General features: G+C 36.5%; 1 protein-coding gene across 10 annotated transcripts in view; it reads right to left on the minus strand.

Annotated features, from left to right (window-relative positions):
- TAB2 (TGF-beta activated kinase 1 (MAP3K7) binding protein 2) overlaps window positions 1-24,147 on the minus strand; it is a 90,979-nt gene that overhangs the window by 23,959 nt on the left and 42,873 nt on the right. For 7 of the 10 annotated variants that reach the window (XM_072718817.1, XM_072718821.1, XM_072718828.1 and 4 more), the window contains 2 exons: window positions 23,715-23,905; window positions 12,300-13,800 (listed from right to left, as the gene is read on the minus strand). In XM_072718817.1, the coding sequence (XP_072574918.1) occupies window positions 12,300-13,800; window positions 23,715-23,816 (1,603 nt within the window). In that variant the 5' untranslated portion in view covers window positions 23,817-23,905. The remainder of the gene's footprint in view (window positions 1-12,299; window positions 13,801-23,714; window positions 23,906-24,147) is intronic. The other 3 variants (XM_072718834.1, XM_072718830.1, XM_072718832.1) reach the window with 1 other exon arrangement.

Here is a 24,147-nt window from a genome sequence, read left to right on the forward strand (position 1 = left end):
GGTTGCTGGAGGGTAGGGCGCTGGGGTAACTGGTTGATGGACTTTAAAGGAGGGCACGTGATGTCATGAGCACTGGGTGTTATAGAAGACTGAGGAATTACTGACCTCTACTTTTGAAACCAATAACACATTATATGTTAATTAACTTAATTTAAATTTTAAAAAAAGAAAAAAGAAAAAAAAAACCCCACCAAAATTGCATTTTAACAAATTGCATTTAATAAATTTTAAATAATTTAAGCATGCAACTCCCTTTTGTGGTTGTTAAAATAACCATTAGTTAATTCAAATATTTGAGCCCTTTTTATTTTTTCTTTATATTTTTATCTATATTTATTTATATTTATTTATTTTTTTCTAGGCATTTTTAAGTAGTAGTTTTGAAAAGCTTAGTTTTTACCCAGTTTTTGTCAACTTCCAGTGAATGATGAAAACAGTTTCTTTCTCAACTTTATTTGTAATCAGAAAAACACGCTTCCAAGTTTTAGATGGTGTTAATTTTACTAATTTTAGGTATTCAACAGCCTAAATAACATCTAATTTCTCCAAAAGTTAAAAAAAATAGTACAATGATGCAATGTACATATTAAAAGAATACCTTTGCTACTGGAAAATGTACCAAGTATTTATGGATACAAAGATCTATGGCTTATTAAAAAGAGAGAGAGAGAGAAATTTGCCACTGGAAATATAATAGGTACTTATTTCTAAAGTCTTTTATACTTTTGTCATAACAATTTTATATGCCTAAGTCAAGTACATGCTCACGTCACTATACCTAATGAGGTAAAATGTCTGCTTCTAAAATAAATCAAGACTATTCTAGACTGTAACTGTTGAGAGTAGGGGTATCTGTTCTATGCACCAATGTATAATTATTGTCACTCAGTGATGGAATCACAAAAGATTCAAAGATGGCAATTACTCATTAAAATAAAGTATCCTGAGGTTTTTATCTACTTTGCCATTTATTTTGTTAAAGATTTTATTTATTTATTCATGAGAGATAGAGAGAGAGAGAGAGAGAGGCAGAGACACAGGCAGAAAGAGAAGCAGGGTCCATGCAGGGAGCCTGCATAGAGGCTGGATCCTGGGACTCCAGGATCACGCCCTGAGCTGAAGGCAGATGCTCAACCACTGAGCCACCCAGGCATACCTACTTTGCCATTTTTAAGGACAGTCTGAAATCAGATCTTTCAACAGTGATGCAACTAGGTCGGTATCTGGGCAATAGATATAATAAAACTATGAGGAATGATGCTAAAGTCCTGTAATTATTTTTAAGAAACAAATTATTTATACACTCATATTAAATATAGATGAGTAAGAGGCTTCTGGAGGATAAATACTTTGTTGTCCTTTATTTGTATGTAAGATTCTAAATGCAATCTTATAGCATTAAGACATACAGACGCTGGCTACTATTTTTGTTTTAGAGAAAAAGAAAACCAGACCTAGAGATACCAAAAGAGTCTCCAAGAAACACAAATGGATGAACCATTAAAGGAAATGGGGACTTTTATAGCTTAGAAAGGCTTATCCTTTAAAGGGGGATATGGTAGTTACTTTCAAGTTTTTGAAAGGTCACCACAGAAAAATGAGGCCAGTTCACTATGGTTTCAAAGATTATCACTACAATTTAAGAGAGGATATGTGCAAGATTTCTCTGGTCTTTTGCAATCTTGGAATGTTGTGAAGGGCTAGTTTCTAAATAAGACATAAAACTGAAAAGCCAGAAAGAAAAAAGATTGGTAAGTGTGAATATGTAAAAGTAAAAAATAAATAAAACAAAAAAATTTATTGACCATGTTAAAAGTAATTATATATTAGGAAAAAAAAGACTGTATCCTACATAAACAGGCAAGTTCACAAAATACAGGAAAAGATGCTCAACTTCACTCATATTTAAAGATACAAATTTTTAAAAACCAAAACAATACATTTTCACTTACCAGAGTGACAAAGATTTTTTTTTTCAATCATTTATAGTGATGGGCAGGGGCGGGAAGGAGGAATTGAACATTCTTATAAGTGTTGCTCAAAGTGTTTCCTATTTACAAATATGAGAGAGTATAAACTGGTAGATAGAATCTCAAAATTGGCAACATGTTCTGTGGTAGTCATCCGTGTCCTTCACCAAATATTTCTGGCTTTCTGCCTTCTAGGTGTATACGAGAGAATTATGCCTCCCCATTCTCTAGGAATCAGATATAGTTAGGTGTGGCTCTGTAACTTGTTTTACTAAAGAGTAACATGTCAACGTAGAAGCTTAAGGAGTCAGTACTGATTTGTTATATTTCCTCTGTCTTGCCTGAACAATCATAGAGCTTCCCTCAACCTGGGTCCTTAAGTGAGGATGATATAGAACAGAGCCCATCACCTAATCTATAGTGGCAAGTGAGCTAGAAATAAACCTTGGTGGTTAAACACAGTTTGTTACTGAAGCATAAGGAAGCCTAAATGATATATCTATCAAAATTAAAAATACACATATCCTTTGACACAGAAGCTTCACTCCTGGTAATGTCTTCTGCCAACATACTTGGACATGGGCATAAATATGTATGTACATGATTTTTACTGAAGCAGTTTCTAAAAACAAGACCATAAGGTCTATCAAGAAAATCCTGGTTATGGATTATGGTACAAAATACTATGCAGCCATTTTTTAAGAAATGAGATCTGTACCTGTTGACATAGAATACTCTCAGAGATACAGACAAAAATACTGGTAAGACAAAAGGCAAAACGCTGTATTTCATTTGTATAAAAACTTCAATTTCTAGAAGAATACAAAATGAAATATTTGTTGTCTCTGGTGAGGGGAACTTCACTACGCATCCTTTTGTTCTGGTTGCTTTTTTTTTTCTTTTTTAAATCAAGTACATGTAGAAAAATATTTTAGTGCAATTCCTATCAGAATCCCAACTGACTTTGTAGAAATTGACAAAGTGATTCTAAAATTTATATGGAACATCATGGTACTACAAATAGCCAAAATAATCTTGGAAAAAAAACAATGTAGAATTTACATGTCTCAATTTCGAAACTTACTACAAAGCAACAATAATCTAGACAGTGTAGTACTGGCATAAAGATAGACATGTAGATCAGTGAAAAGTAATTAAGATTCCAGAAATACACACATGGGTTTATGGTCAACTGATTTTCTATGAGGGTGCCAAGACCATTCAATGAGGAAAGATAAGTCTTTTCAACAAATGGTGCTGGAATATCTGGATAAGCCACATGTGAAAGAATGAAGTTAGACTTTTACCTCATACTATTATATAGAAATTAACTCAAAATACATCAAAGACCAACATACAAGCATTAAAACTATAAATCTCTTAGGGGAAAACATAGGAGTAAATTCTCATGACCTCTGATTTGGCAACTGATTCTTAGATATAACACCAAAAATATGAGCAATGAAAGGAGAAATGGCAAACTAAATAAGTTGGACTTCACTAAATTAACTTCTGTGCCTTAAAGGACATTATCAAGAAAATGAAAAGATAGGGGAGTCTGGCTCCTGATCACCGGGGTTGTGAGCTTAAGCCCCACATTGGGCACAGAGTTTTTAAAATGAAAAAAAAAAAAAAAAAAAAAAAAAAACACACACACAAACCAAAAAACAAAAAACAAAAAACAAAAAAACAAAACAAAAAACTCTCACAGAACGGAAAAAAATAATTACAAATCACATAAGAGACACTTAGAATATTCAAAAAATTCATACAACTCAGTAATAAAGCCAAATTACCCAATTTAAAAGGGGGCACAGGATATAAATAGGCATTTCTCCAAAGAAAATACAGAAATGGTTAATAAATACATGCAGTAATCCTCAAGGTCATTAGCCATCAGAGAAATGTAAATAAAAACCACAACGAGATACCACTTTATAGTTACTAGGATGGCAAGATTCAAAGTCAAATGATGGCATATACTGTTTATGATGTGGAGAAATGAAAATCCTCATATACAGCTGGTGGAAATGCAAAATGGTGCAGTCACTTTGGAAAACAGTCTGGCAGTTCCTCAATGGTTAAACAGAATTACCATATGAATCAGGAATTTCACTCCCAGTATATATTCAAGAGAAATAAAAAAAAATGTCCACAAAAAAAGTGTACATGAATGTTTATAGCAGCATTATTCATAATATGTATATGTATTCATATTATTATTCATAATAGCCAAAAGATGGAAACAACCAAATGTCCACCAACTGATGAGTGAACAAACAAAAATCTAGTATATACCTATGCAATAGCACATTATTTGGCTATAAAAAAGAATTAAGTACTAACACACGCTACAACACGGATGAACTTCTAAAACATTATGCTAGGTGAAAAAAGCCAGTCACAAAAGACTATTATGTAATTCCATTTATATGAAGTGTCCAGAATATGAAAACCTAGAGACAGAAAAGTAGATGAGTGCTTGGCTGCTTAGGGCTAAGGGTGGGGATGTAATGGGATAGGCAGGTAATGGCTAAAGAGTATGGCGTTTCTTTCTGAGGTGATAAAAATGCTTATGTTGGTTGTGGTTATGGTGACTTGTATGTGGCTATACCAAAAATCACTGTAAATAAGTGAATTTCATGGATTAACTCTATTTTAAAAAGCTATTAAAATTAACTAACCTGGGATGCCTGGGTGGCTCAGCGGTTGAGCATGAGCCTTAAGGGCTCATGGTATGATCCCAGAGTCTGGGACGGAGTCTCACATCGGGCTCCCTGCGAGGAGCCTGCTTCTCCCTCTGCCTATGTCTCTGCCTCTATGTGTCTCTCATGAATAAATAAATAAAATAAAAAATAACCTGTTTTAAAAAGTTAGAAGAATGAAATAGATTTGTGCATGCTGAAATGCAATGATCTTAAGAGGTTAAGCAAAAACTGTGTAGTCGCACTCTAAAATGTTTTTTATATATACTGTAGGGTATGTGTAGATTATAAAATTCTGCATAGGTGTATTTATGCAGTATACCCATATATGGATACTGTGTGCATGTGATTATGAAGACAAGGAGGATAAAAACAGCTAATAGAGGTTACTTCTGAGAGTTAAGTGGTGGGAGGGCTGGTGGGATGTTATAGGCAGGAGTTGAAAGGAGACACATTTTCATTCTATCTTCCTTGTTGGGAAGGAGTTGAAATTTCTTTTATCATATGCGTATGTTACTTGCCTAATACTTTTTAAAGACATCAATTTAATATAGGAAATAACTTGCTGGGAGGCAGAGCTGTACACAAGTGGAGTGTGCTACCTCGGGAGGCAGCTTGTTTCTCTCAAGATATGTAAGCATGTACAGAATGGATTTATACTTACTAGGAATCTTGTAAGGACTAAGTGTTAGATAGGCAAGTGGACTGGGTAGGCTTGGTTGTAGAATTTGAGATGACTTTTTAAAGTCTCTTCCAACCCTGAGATTTATTTCAAATTAAAAAAGGTAGTCTGGAGATGGGGAAGAACCTATGAAAATTCTGAAGTACAGGTTTGATGTTAGTTAAGATTAATTTTGATGTAATTATTTAACATAATTTCAGGGACGCCTGAGTGGCTCAGTGGTTGAATGTCTGCCTTTGACCCAGGGCGTGATCCAGGAATCTGGGATCGAGTCCCACGTCGGGCTCCTTACAGGGAGCCTGCTTCTCTCTCTCTCTCTCTCTCTCTCTCTCTCTCTCTGTCTCTCATGAATAAACAAATAAAATCTTTATTAAAAAAAACATAATTTCAAAGTCACCATAGTAAGTCAACATTGTAAAAAAAGGCATTTCCAATCAGCAGATGCATAAAGGCAAAACGCAAATTTAAAAATTTGAACTGAAGTTATACTTCCTCTTGAAAAGAACATTTAGCCCTCTCAATTTTTATCATGATTAAGCATTTTCAAAAATTTATTTATCTATTATCTATCTATCTATCTATCTATCTATCTATCTATCTATTTATTTATCAGAGAGAGAGAGAGCGAGCAAAGTGAGCATGAGCAGGGAGAGGGAGAAGCAGGCTCCCTGATGAGCAGGAGCCCAACATGGGGTTTGATCGTACTCTGGGATCATGACCTGAGCAAAAGGCAGATGCTTAACTGAGCCACCCAGGTGTCCCAGTGTCCCATGATTAAACATTTTTATTAAATCTTGTTAAATAGAAAGATGTTGTGATTGAGACATATTAGAAAAAAAAAAAGACTAGGAATGAGAAACACAAAGTTCAAGAAGATAATTTTCATCTTGTTATTTTTCTATTTTAGGTTCAAAGTCAAGAGTACTGCTTTAACAATATGATGGTATCATAAATATAACTGGAAAACAAGTGTTGAGGTATCATTAAAAATGTTTATGACCTTACATATGCAATTTTTAACACTGTAGAGTACCATTTAGACCAATACCACGATGGATTTTTGTAGAAATAACAAAGAAGAAATCACTTTGACAGCAGTGGTAGTCTGGTAAAAGCAGGCCCTTTCCCTGCCTTGCCATGAAAACTGGTTTGAATGAGTGAAACATTTGTTCTCCATATTCTTAGGAGTTGCCAATGTTACTAAAAGCATACTTCTATGAATGGGAGAGGACACCAGAAAGTCTCAGAATACAGTGAATGATCAGGTATTTACTGGCACTTTCAGAAGTTAGATAGAGTCAGGTACTATGACTCAAGGGGAAAATGAGGTTATTTGGCCACACAATAACCTTACTAATGAGAATTTTGAGTTCAATGTTTGTTCTTAGCAGGTAAAGAAGAGTGAGTCTTCTTCATATCCATATACTTTGAAATGGAATTTCTCTCTAACCTGAATTTTTCTCTTCTACTGGGCACTCATTTGTGTCTCTGATTCCTGTGGTAGTTTAAAGGCTCAAGTGTAATTTATTTCCTTTTGCAGTGGTGGTTGGAGCCTTGGTGATGAAATGAGCAGGATCGGGGTAGAAGTTTCAATTTATCTTTTTCTTCTGCTCATTCTATAGCAGAGGGCATATCAAACAATGTATCTTTTATAAACATACATTCTCATTTTTGAAATGTTTTGTTGTAGATCTAAAATGTTAGATGGAATACAAATGAAAAATATGCAGTTTGTTTACTTACGTATGTTCCCTCCTCAATCTGAGAAAAATATTTTCCTATGACTCTAGTACCTGGCTCAACTTCTTTTCCTATTCTGAAATAGTATGTTCCAGGAGCTTTAGAAAGATCAATTTCACTGCAGGAAGCAGGCAGATTTCTTTTCTCTTTATTACCCACACTACATAAATCAAGAGTTCACAAAAGATCCTTGCTTAAAAATTGGGGCACCTGGGTGGCTCAGTGGTTGAGCGTCTGCCTTCGGCTCAGGTTGTGATCTTGGAGTCCTGGGATCAAGTCCCACATTGGGCTCCCTGCAGGAAATCTGTTTCTCCGTCTGCCTATGTCACTGCCTCTCTTGTGTCTCATGAATAAATTTAAAAAATCTTTAAAAAAAATCAGTATTACTTGGGTCACCATATGTATAAACTACAGGGCATCACATACGTGTAGGTTAACATCATATAAGACAGAATTTTAGAAAAGAAAAATCCTTTGATTTTAATAGAACCAAGTCAAAGAAACACTAGATCAAGACTTTGTCACTGGATGATACATAAATCTGGGTCAACAGCAGTTCCATACTAAACAGAAGGAAACAAGATGAAAGGTTGCAGAACAGTACCTACCCCAAAACAGTATGTGCGGAGACAGATAATACAAGGATACATAGCCACACGGATGTTAAGAAATTCCACAGGCATGTAGATATGCCTAAAGAAAGTGAGTATGGTTGTTTAAGCTGTCTGAAGGCTATTAGTGAAGAGAAGTAATTTGAATGGCAGATTCTAAGGAACTCTGCTATTTGCTATTTGGGTAGGCTTCAAACTCTCAAACCAGAGGCTTCACTCATCAGAAACTTAAACAAAATTTTTTTTAATTTAAATTTAAAAATTTTTAAAGATTTTATTTATTTATTCACGAGAGACACACAAAGAGAGGCAGAGATGTAGGCAGAGGGAGAAGCAGGCTCCCTGCGAGGAGCTCAATGCAGAACTCGATCTCAGGATCCCAGGATCATGCCCTGAGCCAAAGGTAGGCACTCAACATTGAGCCACCCAGGCATCCTAATTTTTAATTTTTAAAGATTTTATTTATCTATTCAAGAGAGAGAGAGAGAGCACACAAGCAGGGGGGAAGAGCAGAGGCAGAGGGAGAAGCAGGCTCCTAGCAGGGCAGGGAGCCCGACATGGTGCTCAATTCCAGGCTTCTGGGATTATGACCTGACTCAGAAGCAGATTCTCAACGGAATGGGCCATCCAGGTGCCCTTCAGCAACTTTTTTCAATGTTTAGGTGCCTTTAGAAGGTGCTCCCTGTATCTTCTCAGGGTATTACTTTATTTTTCAAGTTCTTTTTCTAATTATATCTGTATGTTGTGATTTCTTTCCTTTTGGCTGCTTGTTTTTGTTTTACTTATTTTTACTGAATGATCTTTTAGCTTCACATTTCTTAAATAGGGGCACATGTGAACCACACAATGATGTACCAGGGATTATGTGAAGCTACAATACAAAGTTGAAGCATCTTTCCAGAGGGTTTATTTTGAAAATGTGCAAAGATGTTAAAGTGCTGTGATTAAGACTGTGGGCTCCACTGTCAACTCCCTAGGTTAGAATCTTTGACTCTGCTACTTGTCCTTTGACAAGGTACTTACCCAGTCTCTTCCTAAGTATGTACTGTATTTTATTATTTTACTTATGTAAGAGAGAGAAAGAGAGAGAGACAGAGAGACAGAGAGAGAGAAAGGGCAAGTGAGCAGGAAGAGGGGCAAAGGGAGAAGACAATCCTAACAGGTTCCATGCTCAGTGCAGAGCCCCGCATGGGGCTCCATCTCACGACCCTGAGATTATGACCTGAGTTGAAATTAAGAGTTGGATGCTTAACTGAGGTGGCCCCTGTTCCTAAATATTTTAATCTGAAAATAGGAATAATACTGGTGTCTACTTTATAGTTGGTTGTGAGAAATAAATGGGCATTCAGAAAATTGCCTAGCACACAGTAAGCTTCCGGTAAGTATTACTTATTATGTATCTTAATATTAGATTTTTCCCCCTCTCAGCAAATATAAGCAAGGATGGAATGACAGGAAGCGCTGGGGTGGAGAGTAACATAGGAAGCCCTGAGATAATCTCACAGAAAAAAGCGTCATTTGAGTAAGGATCTGAAGGGAGTTAACTGTGGTTTCTGGGAGAAGAGAATTTCAGACAGAAAGAATAGCAAGTACTAAGGTCCTAAGGCATGTCTTCCATGTTTAAGGAATAGCAAGAAGGCCAGTAGGGCTGGAACAGAGTGACTGAAGTGGTAAGTAGAAGGCAAAGAGATGAGGGATGTGCAATAGATCATGTAAGGCTTCACAGCTTTTACTGTGAATGAAACAGCCATCATCTGCAAAAGAGTGATATAATCTGACTTATGTTTTTTAACAGTGTCTCTCTGGCTGCTGAGTTGAAAGAAGACCATAAGGAAGAAAGAGTGAAAGCATGTAAGCTACTGCAATATCCACTTGAGAGATGACATTAGCTCAGACCAGAGTGGTGACAATAGGGTGGTATGAAGAGGGAGAACTCTTGATATGCCTTGAAGGTTAGAATTGATAGATTTTATTCTCAAATTAGATGTGAAATCTGAAAGAAAGAAGGAGTCAAGGGTGTTTGTGAAGTTTCTGAGTTAAGTTGCCATTAACTGAGGTGGGAGGACTGATTATAGAAAAGTAAGCTGGGAGGAATGTCAGAAAGTATTTCAGATATAGAAAATTTGAGATGCCTAGTAAACATTCAAATAGAGATGTTAAATAACCAGTTAAATAAACTGCCTTGAAATTTGGGGACTAAGTCCAGATTAGAGTTAAAATTCGGGAATCATAAGCACATAATATTTATTTTTTAAAAAGGTTTTATTTATTTATTTAGAGGGAGAGCACACACGTGGGAGAATGGGGGTGGGAGGGGCAGAGGGAGAGAGAATCTCTATGCAGATTGTGCCGAGTGCAGAGCCTGAGGTGGGGTTTGATCCCACAACCCTGAGATCATGACCTGAGCAGAAATCAAGAGCTGGATGCTTAACCGAGCCACCCAGGCATTCCAGCACTAGCACATAATATTTAGAGTCATGAGGCTGAATGAGATCACCTAGGGAATGATACAGACGGAAAAAAGGCTGAGATTAAGCTTTGAGGCTTTGATCTCATTTCTTTGAGAAGTGGAAGGATAAAGAGATGAGAGATGAGGGACGGAGAACCAGCTAAGAATAAAAAGAGAGATGGAAATTCTAGAGTAGTATCCTAAAAGTCAAAAGAACAAAATATTTCACAGTAAAAAGGGTGCTTGACTGGTAAATGATGCTGATACATATATCACGGAAGATGAGGGCTGAAAGGAGACTGGATTTTTTTTTTTTTTTTTTTTAGTTTTTATTTACTTATGATAGGCACACAGTGAGAGAGAGAGAGAGGCAGAGACACAGGCAGAGGGAGAAGCAGGCTCCATGCACTGGGAGCCCGACATGGGATTCAATCCCAGATCTCCAGGATCGTGCCCTGGGCCAAAGGCAGGCTCTAAACCGCTGCGCCACCCAGGGATCCCGAGACTGTGGATTTTGTAACAATCCTGTCACTCATGACCTTGACAAATGCAATTCTGGGTGACTACAGTGGGTAAAATCCTGACTGGAGCAGATTCAGAAGAGAATGAGAGAAACTGGAGCTAGCAAGTTTAAGCAATACTGTTTATTCAAATTCCAGTTAAATGTGACTATGTCTCTTTCAATAGAAAATTCCCCACATCAAGTTACTTCATATAATAATTTACCCTCTATTTAAGAAACAGCAACTATCTAAATACAGAAAATCTGTTATTTTTATGGAAGGAGAATAGAAGAGGACTTTGGGAGAAGAACAGGAATTAAATATCAGTGAAATGAATAATGGTATATTAAAATTTATGTACTACCTAAAGTGAAACAAAAAGGTTTCCAATTTCATCAGAGATATATGGAAAACAAACAAAAGTTTTAGCACAATTTCTAGAGCAATCAGAATTACCTTTGAAACACAAATGCAGACCTAAGCTTCACCTTCTAACTGAGCAAGTTTGGGATGAGCCCTGGGCATCCTTCTTTGAAAGCCCTATAGATGTTTATAAAATCTGAAAGAACCAAAGCCCAGCTTAAGTTGAGAATCACAAGAATATAATAGTTTAAAACATAAAATAAGCCCAAGCAATCAGGCTCCTCTGAGAAACTCAGCAGGTAAAATCATTCTTTTCAGAAATTTTTAAAAGGGCAAGTGATACTAGAGGTAGTATTAGGGTGCATGTTGCAAGGGGGTGATAATTTAGTATTTTCCACCTACATATTTGCAACAACTCACTGGATATGCAAAGATGACTATAATATGTTGTTGCTCTAAAGGACTCCCAGCTAATCTATAAGCCTGCATCAAAACTCAGGAAAACACTTAACCTCTACTTTCTTATCTGAATGAGTTTAATGGTTTCCTCCTGAAGATTAAGTAACTTAAGTGACCAAGTAAAATATGTATGACAGAAATGATCACTACCTGAATTAGTGCAGATATAACTTAGTACTATGCCAATATCAACTAGTCTATTTCAGAAAGGGATAATCAAGTCAGATAGATTCATGTTTTTATCCACAATTCCAAATAAAAAGAAAGGCTGAATTAACTGATGTTTGAGGGAGGATGAAAGAACCAATTATCAAGAACGGAATTAAAAACTCTCTTAGATGTAATTATTCTAGGACTTGTAGGAAGTTAGATTTTGATATTAAATAAGACTAACAATGTCATATCAGAAAAATGAAAATAGCTAAATAGAGAATTTGCCTGGTTAAACAAGTCCACTAATCTCTTACTAAGATGTGTTTTTATGAATTTTTATTTGCAGAAATTTGAAAGGGCAAGTCAATATCACCACCAAGAAGACAGTTAACTGAAAAGAAAGTGTTAAAACATTAAGAGAGTAGACAAACCAGAGTGGATTATTCTGAAGATGTAATAAACCTATACTCCAAACTTTAAGTTATAGGATAGTAAAATTGAAATTCAAAATTTATCTGCATATTCTCAGAGGTTTTAAAAATAGTATGATTTGGGGCAACACTTAAAAGATGAAATAATAATGGGGATAGCCATTTCTACAGTGAAACCAAACGTACACCAAAAAGCCCAGCATGGAACGTGACCCCACCTTCAGTATTATTACCTTGAGTGTAGGCAGCATCATCAGATCCCATACTCAACTTCCGTGCTTCACTTATTCTATCCACATGTGCTAAAGTAGGGTCCGTGAGGTGCTGAATGTTCTCTGTTTCTACATAATGATCAGGATGGTTTAGAAGATTTGTAAGTTCAAAGGTAGGGGATACCACCCCTGGAGAAACTGCAGGGGGTTTATTAGGAGAAACTGTAATTTTGAAAGTATATTTTGTATTGGGTTGAGTGACCACCACTCGAGGAGAAGTTGCAGAGTTATTGCCTATTGCTCGACTTTTGGGAGGGTGGTGATGAATAAAGGCAGGGCCCATGCTCACTTGCCCAGACATATTCCTGGAGGCAGAAGATGCTCCAGAGTTTGTGGATATGAAGAGGGTGGGCTGATTCCGCATGATCTGTTCATCTCCTGGGGCAGTATTAGCTGAAATATAGACCTTGGGTTGACTACGGGACATCACCTCGTCAGTATTTGGGGGGCTGGCAGCTATGTAAACAGTGGGTTGATTTCTATTTAAGGTCTGGCTGTTGACTGAAGAGGAACTGCTGGAGGTTCGAGGTCCAGAAGAACGCAATTTTGAAGAGCTGTTTCTTTGTGGGGGTTCAAGTTTGATTTCAATCTGGTTTTTTCGAGGTCCTGTTGAAATATTTTGAATGTTATATTGGCTATGGGCAGAAGATTGTGAGCTACCAGATGAATGAATTGTTGGTGGTTGTGGAGTAGTAGGTGAACTGATGGGCATGTAGACATGAGAGGTCTGGTGGCCTTGCTGATTTGGCTGCTGGGCTGAGGTATGTGACATAGGACTAGATGCAGGATAAGGAGTCCAGGGACCAGGTTGTGAAGGTTGATAAACTTGTTGAGGGTTCAGAGGATTAAACTGAGATACCCAGCCAGAATGCTGCTGCGCCTGTCGAGTTGTACCACTAGGAGTTGTAATGTAAGGCCTAATATAGATAGAATTTCCCTGTGGACTGTTAAGTACAGGTGGAGGTACACCATGTATGTGCAAAGAAGTAGGAGTATTACGACCAGTCTGGATATTTGGGGCTAAAGTTACCATAATGGGATTAAATCTGGGAGTTTGTTGAGAAAGGTTAGATGTTCCTTTGCTGCCTAAGTAAAATCCAAGATGTGGTGCTGAATTTGAAGCACCAGATGTACTAGACATTCCAAAAACATTAAAGCCTTGAGGAACTTGAGCTGGTGCTGTCTGTGGCTCCTGCTGAAAGAGTTCATTATTGGACTGACCACCTTGAAGTTGTCCATCACTAATGCTGTGCGTTAGAGTCCTGCTTCCATTCATTCTATTTCCTTCTCTTCCATGGTGGTAAACATTCTGTGACTGCAAGTCCAAGTTGAGAGAAGTCATGTGATTTCGTAGGCCAGAAATTCCAGAGTCATCCGAGAAATTCAAGTCTCCTTCACCATAAAGATACCTTGTACTCTCCTGAGAGAGAACAGCACAGCAGGCATCCAGGTTATTATTATTCTATAAAACAAAATAAAAATAGCTTGATGTTAATCACCAGAAGGTAACGCTTATATTCTCATCACTACTAAAATATTACATGATTAACAAGTGATTAGTTAATACAATTCTAACAGACATATTTGAATCTTTTTATTTGAGAAGAACTATTTTTTTTGTGCAAATACCTGAATTACAAATCCTCACTACAAATGTAATGGAAAAGCTTTCTAAAAAGCAATAGCTGACAGCAAACCAAATCACTGTTCTGTTTTAGGAGCTATTTTATAGTAAAATGGATTCATGCAAATATAGTAAAATGATAACCTAATTAAAAACATGATTTGAATAATGAACAAAACATAACCATTCAAGTAATATATTCCTTAGCATATAATACCATATAATTAAATATTCTGCACATTCAAGTGCTATATGAATTGTTTTAAACTTATGACCTTTTAAAAAATTATATATGTTGGGTGGTGCCTGGGTGGCTCAGTCGGTTAAGCATCTAACTCTTGATTTCCACTTAGATCATAATCTCAGGATTGTGAGACTAGGCCCTGTGTTGGGCTCCATGCTCAGCATGGCATCTGCTTAGGATTCTTTCTCCCTCTCCTTGCTCATGATCGCACTCTGTAAATAAATAAAATCTTAAAAAATTATATATATAGTATTTAAATATAAAAAGTCCTAAAATACACAACAAAGTCATTTCAATATGCTTCCTCTTAATTTGTGTAAAAAAACCTCCCATATATATATATATACACACACACACACACACACACACACACACATATATATATATATATATATATGAAATATAGACTCAGGGCAGCACCTAGAACAACTGAGCTCATATCTCTTCCTTAAACAGCACCATATAAATCTATTCCACAGAAATGAAAACAAAAAACAGCAACAGATTATTTCTAAATAATCCTCAAGAGACTGATCAATCACTACTCATAAATCATCCATAAAAATATTTACTGGACACCTAAAATATGCACTGTACTCTGAGACTGTGGAAGACTCAATGACATATAAAACCAAAATTTTCCCTAGAAGAATTCTGCAACTCAATTAAGAGACAAACCATGGATTTATGAAAAAGTAACATTATTAAAACATGATGTGCCAAATAATAAGTGGTTTTTAAGTTCAACAGAGTTAGTACTGTAGACTACTATACAAAGGCATAGTCTGATGGGCTTCATATTCATATATAGTAGTATATGCAGGACTTGGCTAGGAAAAAAAGAATTCCTGGTAAAGGGAATGGGATGAGTAAAGACAGACATAAATGTGATAATAAGTAAAAGCATATTCTAAACAAGCTAACTGGAACAGACTTAGTTGGAGTTAAAGGTTTATATAGGAGATTTTGTGGAACAAATTTTAAGAAAAGTAGATTGGGATTAAATACAGGCATACCTCATTTTATTGCACTTTGCAGATACTGTGTTTTTTACAAATTGAAAGTTTGTGGCAACCTGGCATTAAGTTAATTTATTGGCACCGTATTTCTAATAGCATTTGCTCACTTCAAGTCTCTGTGTCACATCAGAATATTTCAAACCTTTTCATTACTATTATATTTCTTATGGCAATCCATGATCCAGTGATTTTTTTTTTTTAAGATTTACTTATTTATATCACAGAGAAAGAGAGAACATGTGCATGAGCGCGGGGGTGGGGGGGTGGGGGGTGGTGAGGGTGGGGCCACAGAAGGAGAGAGAGAGAGAGATAATCTCAAGCAGCCTCTGTGCTGAGCCCAGAGCCTGACCTGAGGCTTGATCCCATGAACCCCGTATCACAAGCTGAGCTGAGACCGTGAGTCGGATGCTCAACTGACTGAGCTACTAGGCGTCCAATCCAGTAATCTTTGATGTTATTACTCTAATTGTTTTGGGGTGCTATGATCCACACCCATATAAGACAGTGAGCTTCACTGATAGATGCGTGTGTTCTGACTATTCTGACTGCTGGCTGTTTCCCCATCTCCTTCCCTCTCCTTAGACTTCCCTATTCCCTTTGACAACAATACTGAAATTATGCTAATGAATAATAATAACCCTACAATGGCTTCTAAGTGTTCAAGTGAAAGGAAGAGCTGCACGTATCTCAACTTTCAAAAGCTACAACTGATTAAACTTAGTGAGGCATGTCAAAAGCCAGGGAGGTCAGAAGCTAGGTCTCTTGTGCCAAAGAGCCAGGTTGTAAATGCAAAGGATAAGTTCTTGAAGGAAATTAAAAGTGCTACTCCAGTGAACACAGTAATGATAAGAAAGCAAAACTGTCTTATTGCTGATATAAGAAAGTTTTAGTGGTCTGGATAGGAGATCAAACCAGTTTCACCATTCCCTTGAGGCAAAGTGTAATCCAGAGCAAGGCTCTAATCTCTCTTCAATTCTGTGAAGGCTGAGAGAGGTGAGGAAGCTGAAGAAAAGTCTAAAGCTAGCAGAGGTTGGTGTATGAGGTTTAAGGAAAGAAGCCATCTCTATAATATCAAGTACAAGGTGAAGCAATGAGTGCTGATGTAGAAGCTGCAGCAAGTTATCTAGCTAAGATAATTAATAAAAGTGGCTACACTAAACAACAAATTTTCAGTGTAGATGAAACAGCCTTATATTGGAAGAAGATTCCATCTAGGACTTTCATAACTATAGAGGAAAAGCCAATGCCTAGCTTCAGAGTGTCAAAGGACAGGCTGACTCTGTTGTTAGAGGCTAATGCAGCTGAAGACTTTAAGTTGAAGCCAATGCTCGTTTATGAGTCTGAAAATCATAGGGCCTTTAACAATTATGGTAAATCTGTTTTTGCTCTATAAAGGGAACAACAAAGGTTGGATAACAGCACATCTGTTTACAACATGATTGCTGAATATTTTAAGTCCATTGTTGAGACCTACTGAACAGAAAAAAGATTCCTTTCAAAATGTTACTGCTTACTGACAATTCACCTGGTCACCCAAGAGCTCGAGGGAGATGTACAGAGAGTTATCTTGTTTTCATGTCTGCTAACATAATATCCATTCTACAGCCCATGGATCAAGGAGTGATTTAGACTTTCAAGTCTTTTTATTTAAGAAATATATTTTGTAAGGGTATAGCTGCCATAGTCAGTGATTCCTCTGATAGATCCAGGCAAAGTAAATTGAAAACCATGAGAACATTTGATTCACAGGAAGAGGTCAAAATAGCAACATTAAGAGAAGTGAGGAAGAAGCTGATTCTAACACTCATGAATGACTTTGAAGGGTTCAAGACTTCAGAGGAGGAAGTAACTGCAGATATGGTGGAAACAGCAAGAGAACTAGAAGTGAAGCCTGAAGATATGACTGATTTGTGTAATCTCATGATAAAACTTTAACAAATGAGGAGTTACTTCTCATGAATGGAAGAGAAAAAGTGGTCTTTTTGAGATATAATCTACTGCTGGTGATCATGCTGGTAAGATTGTTGAAATGACAATAAAGGATTTAGAATATTACATAAACTTAGTTGAGAAAGCAGGGGCAGGATCTGACTGATTTCCATTTAGAAAGAAGTTCTCCTGTGGGTAAAATGCCATCAAAATAGCCTTGGATGCTACAGAGGAATCATTTGTGCAAGAGTCAGCTGATGTGGCAAACTTCACTGTTGTCTTAATTTAAGAAACTGCCGCGGCCACCCCAACCTTCAGCAACCACCACCCTATCAGTCACCAGCCATCAACAACATGGAGGCAAGACCCTTGCAGTAAAAAAATTATAGCTCAATGAAAGCTCAGATAATGGTGCATTTTTTTAGCAATGAAGTATTTTTTAAGGTTTTTATTTACTCATTTGAGAGGGAGAAAGAGAAAGCACCAGTGGGGAGAGGGGCACAGACCCCCCGCTGAGCAGGAACTCTAAGAGGGGCTAGATCCCAGGATCATGAGATTATGACCTGAGCCAAAGGCAGTCACTTAACCAACTGAATCATGAAGGAGCCCCACTAAAGCATTTTTAAATTAAGGTACGTTCATTGTCTTTTTAGATATAATGCTATTGCACTATCAACAGACAAAATAGTATACATTTTTATATGCACTGGGAAAACAAAAAATTCACTTGACTTGCTTTGTTATGATATTCACTTTATTGTGGTGGTTTGGAACCAAACCCACAATATTTCCAAGGTATGCCTATAATTGAGGATTTTGAAAAATGAGTCACACTAAAGTCTGGACTCTGAGATAGGCAACAGGGAGAACCACTGAACGAACATGAATGAACTGAGAAGTAAAGACAAAGGGTTATTTTGGGAAAGTAGTCTGTTGATACTCAAGATGAATAGGAAAAGGAAAACCTCTTGACAAGACTATCATTGGAAGACATGAAAATAATGACTGTTGATAGTGGACACAAATTATGAAAGACTACAAATAAATATCAATACAATTTGGCTATAAGAGAGATTTTGGGATGCTTGGATGGCTCAGCAGTTGAGCGTCTGTCTTTGCCTCAAGTCCTGATCCCATGATCTGGGATCAAGTTTCGCATTGGGCTCCTTGCCGGGAGCCTACTTCTCCCTCTGCCTATGTCTCTGCCTCTCTCTCTCTCTCTCTCTCTCTCTCTGTCTCTCTCATGGATAAATAAATAAAATCTTTAAAAAAAAGAAAAGAGAGAAAGAGACTTCAAAGAGGGTTGGAAGATTAGGAGCTTGACAGAAAAAGGTCAGGTTTGGACATAAAAAATGAATAATCAAGTTAAAATGTCTACAGGTGGTTTGATAGGAGTTAAAATCTTATTAAAGGAAACTGAACTTCCAAATGCATCTTGAAGTCTTGTTAAGAAGTATATTTCACAGTTTGAACGGGTAATGCAAAACAAAGTTAGTGAGCAAGGTTTGACTTTTTTCCCTCCCAAACTAACAGTTCAAATTTCTCATGCTATAAAAATTCTTTTACCCTATTCATAATTCTGAATTGATATTAGTTTTTCAAATAAAATTTAAAAATTCACCACAATCTTTATCAGTTACTTATTACAGTTAGATCTTATCTTTTGCCAAACCTTTTTGCTTTTTGCTTCAAACGAACTTTATTGCTATTCTTAGTAAATTCCGTCTACTAAACCAAAGCTCACAAAGATCCCGTTCTTCTCATCTCCTCTCTGCCAACATCCTCAAATTAAAATGTGTATTGTCTGCTAAACCCAATCTCACGCTTCCTTTTTAAAAGTGGATACTCATATTTATAAAGTTTTCCTCCTTAATTCTCCTGGGCTCTCAAAAATCCCTTCAATTCTTTATAAAATCTGATGATTTAATATATTCTAGTCCCAGCTATGCCAGTAACTCACATGTCCTTAGGTTATTCACCCTCTACAGATATCACTTTCTTATCAGCAAAACACTGATAAGTACTTACAGGGATTTTATAAAGCCACAATATGATAAAAGAAAATGTACTTTTTATTAAAAAAAACTTTTAAACATATTCAAAAATAAAGAGTAAATATGACAAACTCACCTCTTCATCACCAATCTTTAACAATATTAATATATGGCAAATCTTTTCTCATCTAATGTATGTTCCCCAACTACTACAGCTTCTTTGTTTTGTGATATAACAAGTCCAAAATCATCTTTGAACACTTCCTATCCTAAACCTGGAATCACCTATTTCTCAAAGACATTCTGGTTATTGTTAGTGAGACTTCCTTTAAGTGCAACAAAAGGTGTGGGATGAGTTTCTAAAAGGTTGAAAATCATTGCTTTTTTTGTATATATGCAAATCTGCATTATCTTCAAAGCTACAAAAGGTCTGACTCATTATTTCCAGTTCTTTAATTTTTCCCCAAGCTTCTTGCACAGACATGGAGATTACAGATAGGATCAAAATATCCCCTACGATCATTTTTCTAACTCTGATTCATTTGCTTCTTCAATTTACTGAGCTTCCATTAGGCAAGCAGAAAGGAATACAACTACTGCAAAGGATCTCATAGTCTAGTAGAGAACATTAATATATTCACAAATAAATATAATACAGAATGACAGGTGTTTTTTATTTTATTTTTAAAAGATTTTATTCATTTATTCATGAGAGACAGAGAGAGAAAGAAAGAGAGAGAGAGAGAGAGAGAGAGAGAGAGAGACAGAGAGAGAAGCAGGCTTCATGCAAGAAGCCTGGCGTGGGACTTGACCCCGGACTCCAGGATCATGCCCTGGGCCGAAGGCAGGCGCCAAACTACTGAGTCACCCAGGGATCACCATGACAGTTGTTTTAATAAGAATATGGATATGGACTATTGGTGGAGGTCATCTGAAAAGCCTTCAACTAAGGTTATGGTACTTAAATACTAAGTCTTAGAAATACTGAGTAAACACTATTAATGCATTACTTTGAAAAGAAATAGCAAATTTTTAACTTGTAGATTCAATTGTCATTTTAAGAGAATTGAAAAATTCAGTTAAAAAAAGGAAAAAAATCAGTGTCAACTATGCATATTTTTACAGTATTCCAAGATTTAATTATCAAATAGAAAGGATATGAGTAGTTCCAAAAAGAGGAATCTGAGCAGTAAATAAAGAAGCAAGCAGAGGATAGATACCTCCATTCTTCTTTTAAGAAGCAAGATGTTTAAGAGCATATACACAAAGGGCAGCATAGCATTCTTTGACGACTAATTTCTTCTATTTCCTATACCAGGCTTTTTTCACCTAGAAAAGTTCTGAAGGAGTATTTTATAGGGAAGCCCTCTCCAGAGAAAGAAGAGAAGCCTACCCAACCGAGAAAGGGAGAGCAGCTCCCAAAAGAAAAGGCTGTCACCAAATAAAAGATGTTTACAAGTACATTCAGAGGTAGCTAAATTTACCTTTACAGTTTAAAAATATTTCCCCAGGTTTTGGAAGATGTGTTCCCGGAGGAGCTTTCCCATTCCTTTCTTTGAACATTTCTTGTTATAGCAGCTAAAACGCACATTACTTGAATGCCCAGAATGATTATCAACTCAATTTAAAAGAATGTGGTCTCACAGGTAATTTGTAAGCAAAACGGATTTCATTTTAGTTATCACTAGATGTTGGGAAGCATGCCTTAGGGCGGTTTATCTTTGTAAAACCAGATAAACACTATGAAGGTGTTATTACCAGGTGCCCAAAAGAAATTCAAAATCATTTATTTTTTTTTAGTAAAATTGAACACATGCTTATTAATTTAAAAAAATAGATAATTCATTTATATAGATCAAAACAATAGGGAAAGATTAATGTTGAGATGTCTCACTTCTACCTCCATCCCTATCTGGCCTGTTCCCTCTTGCTCACTATGGTGGCTATTTTTATTAATTTGGTCTTTAATCTTTCTGGTATTTCTTTATGCAAATAGAGGCAGATATACACGCTTATATTTATTCTCCCATCCTCATTTATTTTTAAAAGATTTTATTTATTTATTTGACAGAGTGTGCTCAAGAGAGTGAGGGAGGGGCAGAGGGAAAGGGAGAAGCAGACTCCCTGCTGAGCAGGGAGCCCCTGTTGCTGCGGGGCTTGATCCCAGGACCTGAGCTGAAGGCAGACACATAACCGACCGAGCCACCCAGATGCCCCTCATCCTCATTTATACATACTATCCTGCGTTTTGTTTTAAATACACGGAAAAACCATACTGCAGCACTATTTTTTCTGAAAATATTTTAAATTCTACAAAATGCTCTATTACTCTCAGTTAAGGTTCTTTAAAATCTCTACAGCTGTGCTATGGGAGAGTATTCTGGATAGTTCCTTCATATCAAGCCTTATAACATTTTATTGAAGGACCTATATTATCTTTCTATTTTTCAGTTACTCACTAAACCCTCTCAATATAGTATTAATTTATTATAAAAGTCTACTTGAAAAGTTAGAAAGAAGTACCTGTGTTCTAGGGGGAAACACCTTCCCTCCCACTATACTATCTCTATCTCTGTTCCTCCCCATACTTTAACTTCTGACTCCACTCTTTTTTTTTTACTTTTCATTTTTTATTTTACATACCGTATCAACTAATGTGGACTGATTAATTCACCAAATATTTATTATAGGTCTACTACTATTATTACTGTTATTAGTAACGACTGCTAACATTTATTGAGCACTCATCACGAATCAAGTATCCTGCCAGTTATTTTACCTGCATTTACCTATATTTAATTCACTGTGAAGTTTTTTATTCCCACTATAGAGATGAGGAAAATGAGGGTCAGAGAGGTTAATTAAATTACTGCTAGTAACTGTTAAAGCTTGAACTCAAGTCTGTTTATCAAGAAAACCTATGCTACTTGCTACTTATTCCCCCCCATTTTTTTTAAAGATATTATTTATTTATTCATGAGACACACACACAGAGAGAGGCAGAGACACAGGCAGAAGGCAAAGCAGGCTCCATACAGGGAGCCTGATGTGGGACACAATCCCGGGTCTCCAGGATCACGCCCTGGGCTGAAGGCGGTGCTAAACCACTGAGCCACCTGGGCTGCCCTATTTCCCTCCAATTTAACTAAGGTATGATTAACAAAAATTGTATATATTAGGTTGTACAATGTGATTTTTAAAAGGTATATACAATGTTATGATTTAATATATTTATACATTGTGAAATGATTATCACAATCAGGTTAATCAGTCATCTACCACTTCACAGTACCCATCCCTCATCTCTGTATGTTTTTAGCGGTGGTGAGAACATTTAAGATCCACTCTTTGCAAATTTCAAGTACACAGTATGGTACCGTTAACTCAAAACATATGCTCTTAAACACTATACTCTAGAAAAAGCCAGGGATGTTCAGAGAATTCCAATTAGTTGACGATGTCTGCAGCACAGAATGTGAGGAGGATGAGGCAAGAGACCAAGCTGCAGAAGGAGGCAGGATTCCAGATCACAGACCCGTATGCCCTAGTCACAATATATGAACTTTACTCAAGGGTATGGAAAACAATCATGAGGTTTTTATGCAGGCAAATACATGACAATATCTGCATTTAGAAAGACACTTTAGCAGAAGTGATGATAGAATGGAGAACAAAACTGGACGAGACTAAGGGCAGGCAGAGCACTAAAATGTACATATAAAAGGTGATAAGGGCATAAACAAAATGTAGTCACTTGGTGTCAAGTACAGATGTACTTGAGCCTTTAAAAATTTCATACAATTTCAAACTTTAAAAATAATTTGTCGAGTAAATATATCTGAGCCCAAATTACTTTTTTATATCTCTATTTTTTTTACAAGCTGAAAGATAGTTTGTGATAGAAAGATTTCTAATTTAATCAAATGAGAAGGTACAACTCTCACTAAATATTTGGAATTATGGATTTCTAAAATTGTACATACGAGAAAGACGTAAAAATTTATTAGATGGTTAGCAATATTAATTGGAAAACCTACAAGATTAAATTGAAAAATAAAATAAAAAACACTCTTTTCTTTTGAATTGGGACCTGAGGCATCGTTTAAGTCAAATTCCTTTGTTTTACAGACAAAGCAAACTAGAGTATAAAGGAGACATATTACTTGTCAAATCTGCTTGGAGTGCTCATTTGGGACTAGAACCCATGTTTCCTCTTTATTTAATGGTTTTCTTACTTTCATACGAAGATGTGGAATTGAAAAATGTTCTGGCAAACAGGTGGGGGAAAAGTGAAGCAAGCTCATAGTAAGCATGGACCACGTACCAAAGCTTTCTATTGGGCACCCATGTAGTCCTCAACCCTCCTTTACAAGGTAGGTATGGTCTGTATGCCAGAGAGCTGAAATACCTTGTGAAAGGCCACCAGACTATCAGATACCAGAGTTCATTTCTTTTCATCATAGCACACTAATGCCAACAAGAAGATAAAAGTTTTCTTCCAATGTTAAAAAAAAAAACAGCAACCCAGGTTTGTATGAATGAGTTCAGAAATCATTGCACACTGACCTGTAACATGCACCTGGATACAACAACTTCAGGTACTTCAGGGAATTTTTGTCGCAGGTCATGTAAAACCTGAAAATCAATTTGGTGGCTTCCTTGGGCCATTCGTATATTGCCTGATCAGGACTATTTGTACAGTAGGCAATTCTAGGCCTTAGTGGAAATAGTACTCATCTCTTCTGTCCAAGCATTTTCTGTGAAAGAAAGAAAAAAAATTTTAATGACAACTGATTAGAGAATGAATATTGTTGTGGGTTTAAAAATTTCAATACATAGGGTACTTGCTTTAGTACCTAACATTTATTTTTTTTTTTAAGAATTTATTTATTTATTCATGAAAGACACAGAGAGAGAGAGGCAGAGACATAAGAAGAGGGAGAAGCAGGCTCCATGCCGAGAGCCCAATGTGGGACTTGATCCCGGGACTCTGGGATCA

Source organism: Vulpes vulpes, chromosome 1 (genome assembly GCF_048418805.1).
Source record: "Vulpes vulpes isolate BD-2025 chromosome 1, VulVul3, whole genome shotgun sequence".
Classification (NCBI taxonomy): Eukaryota; Metazoa; Chordata; class Mammalia; order Carnivora; family Canidae; genus Vulpes; species Vulpes vulpes.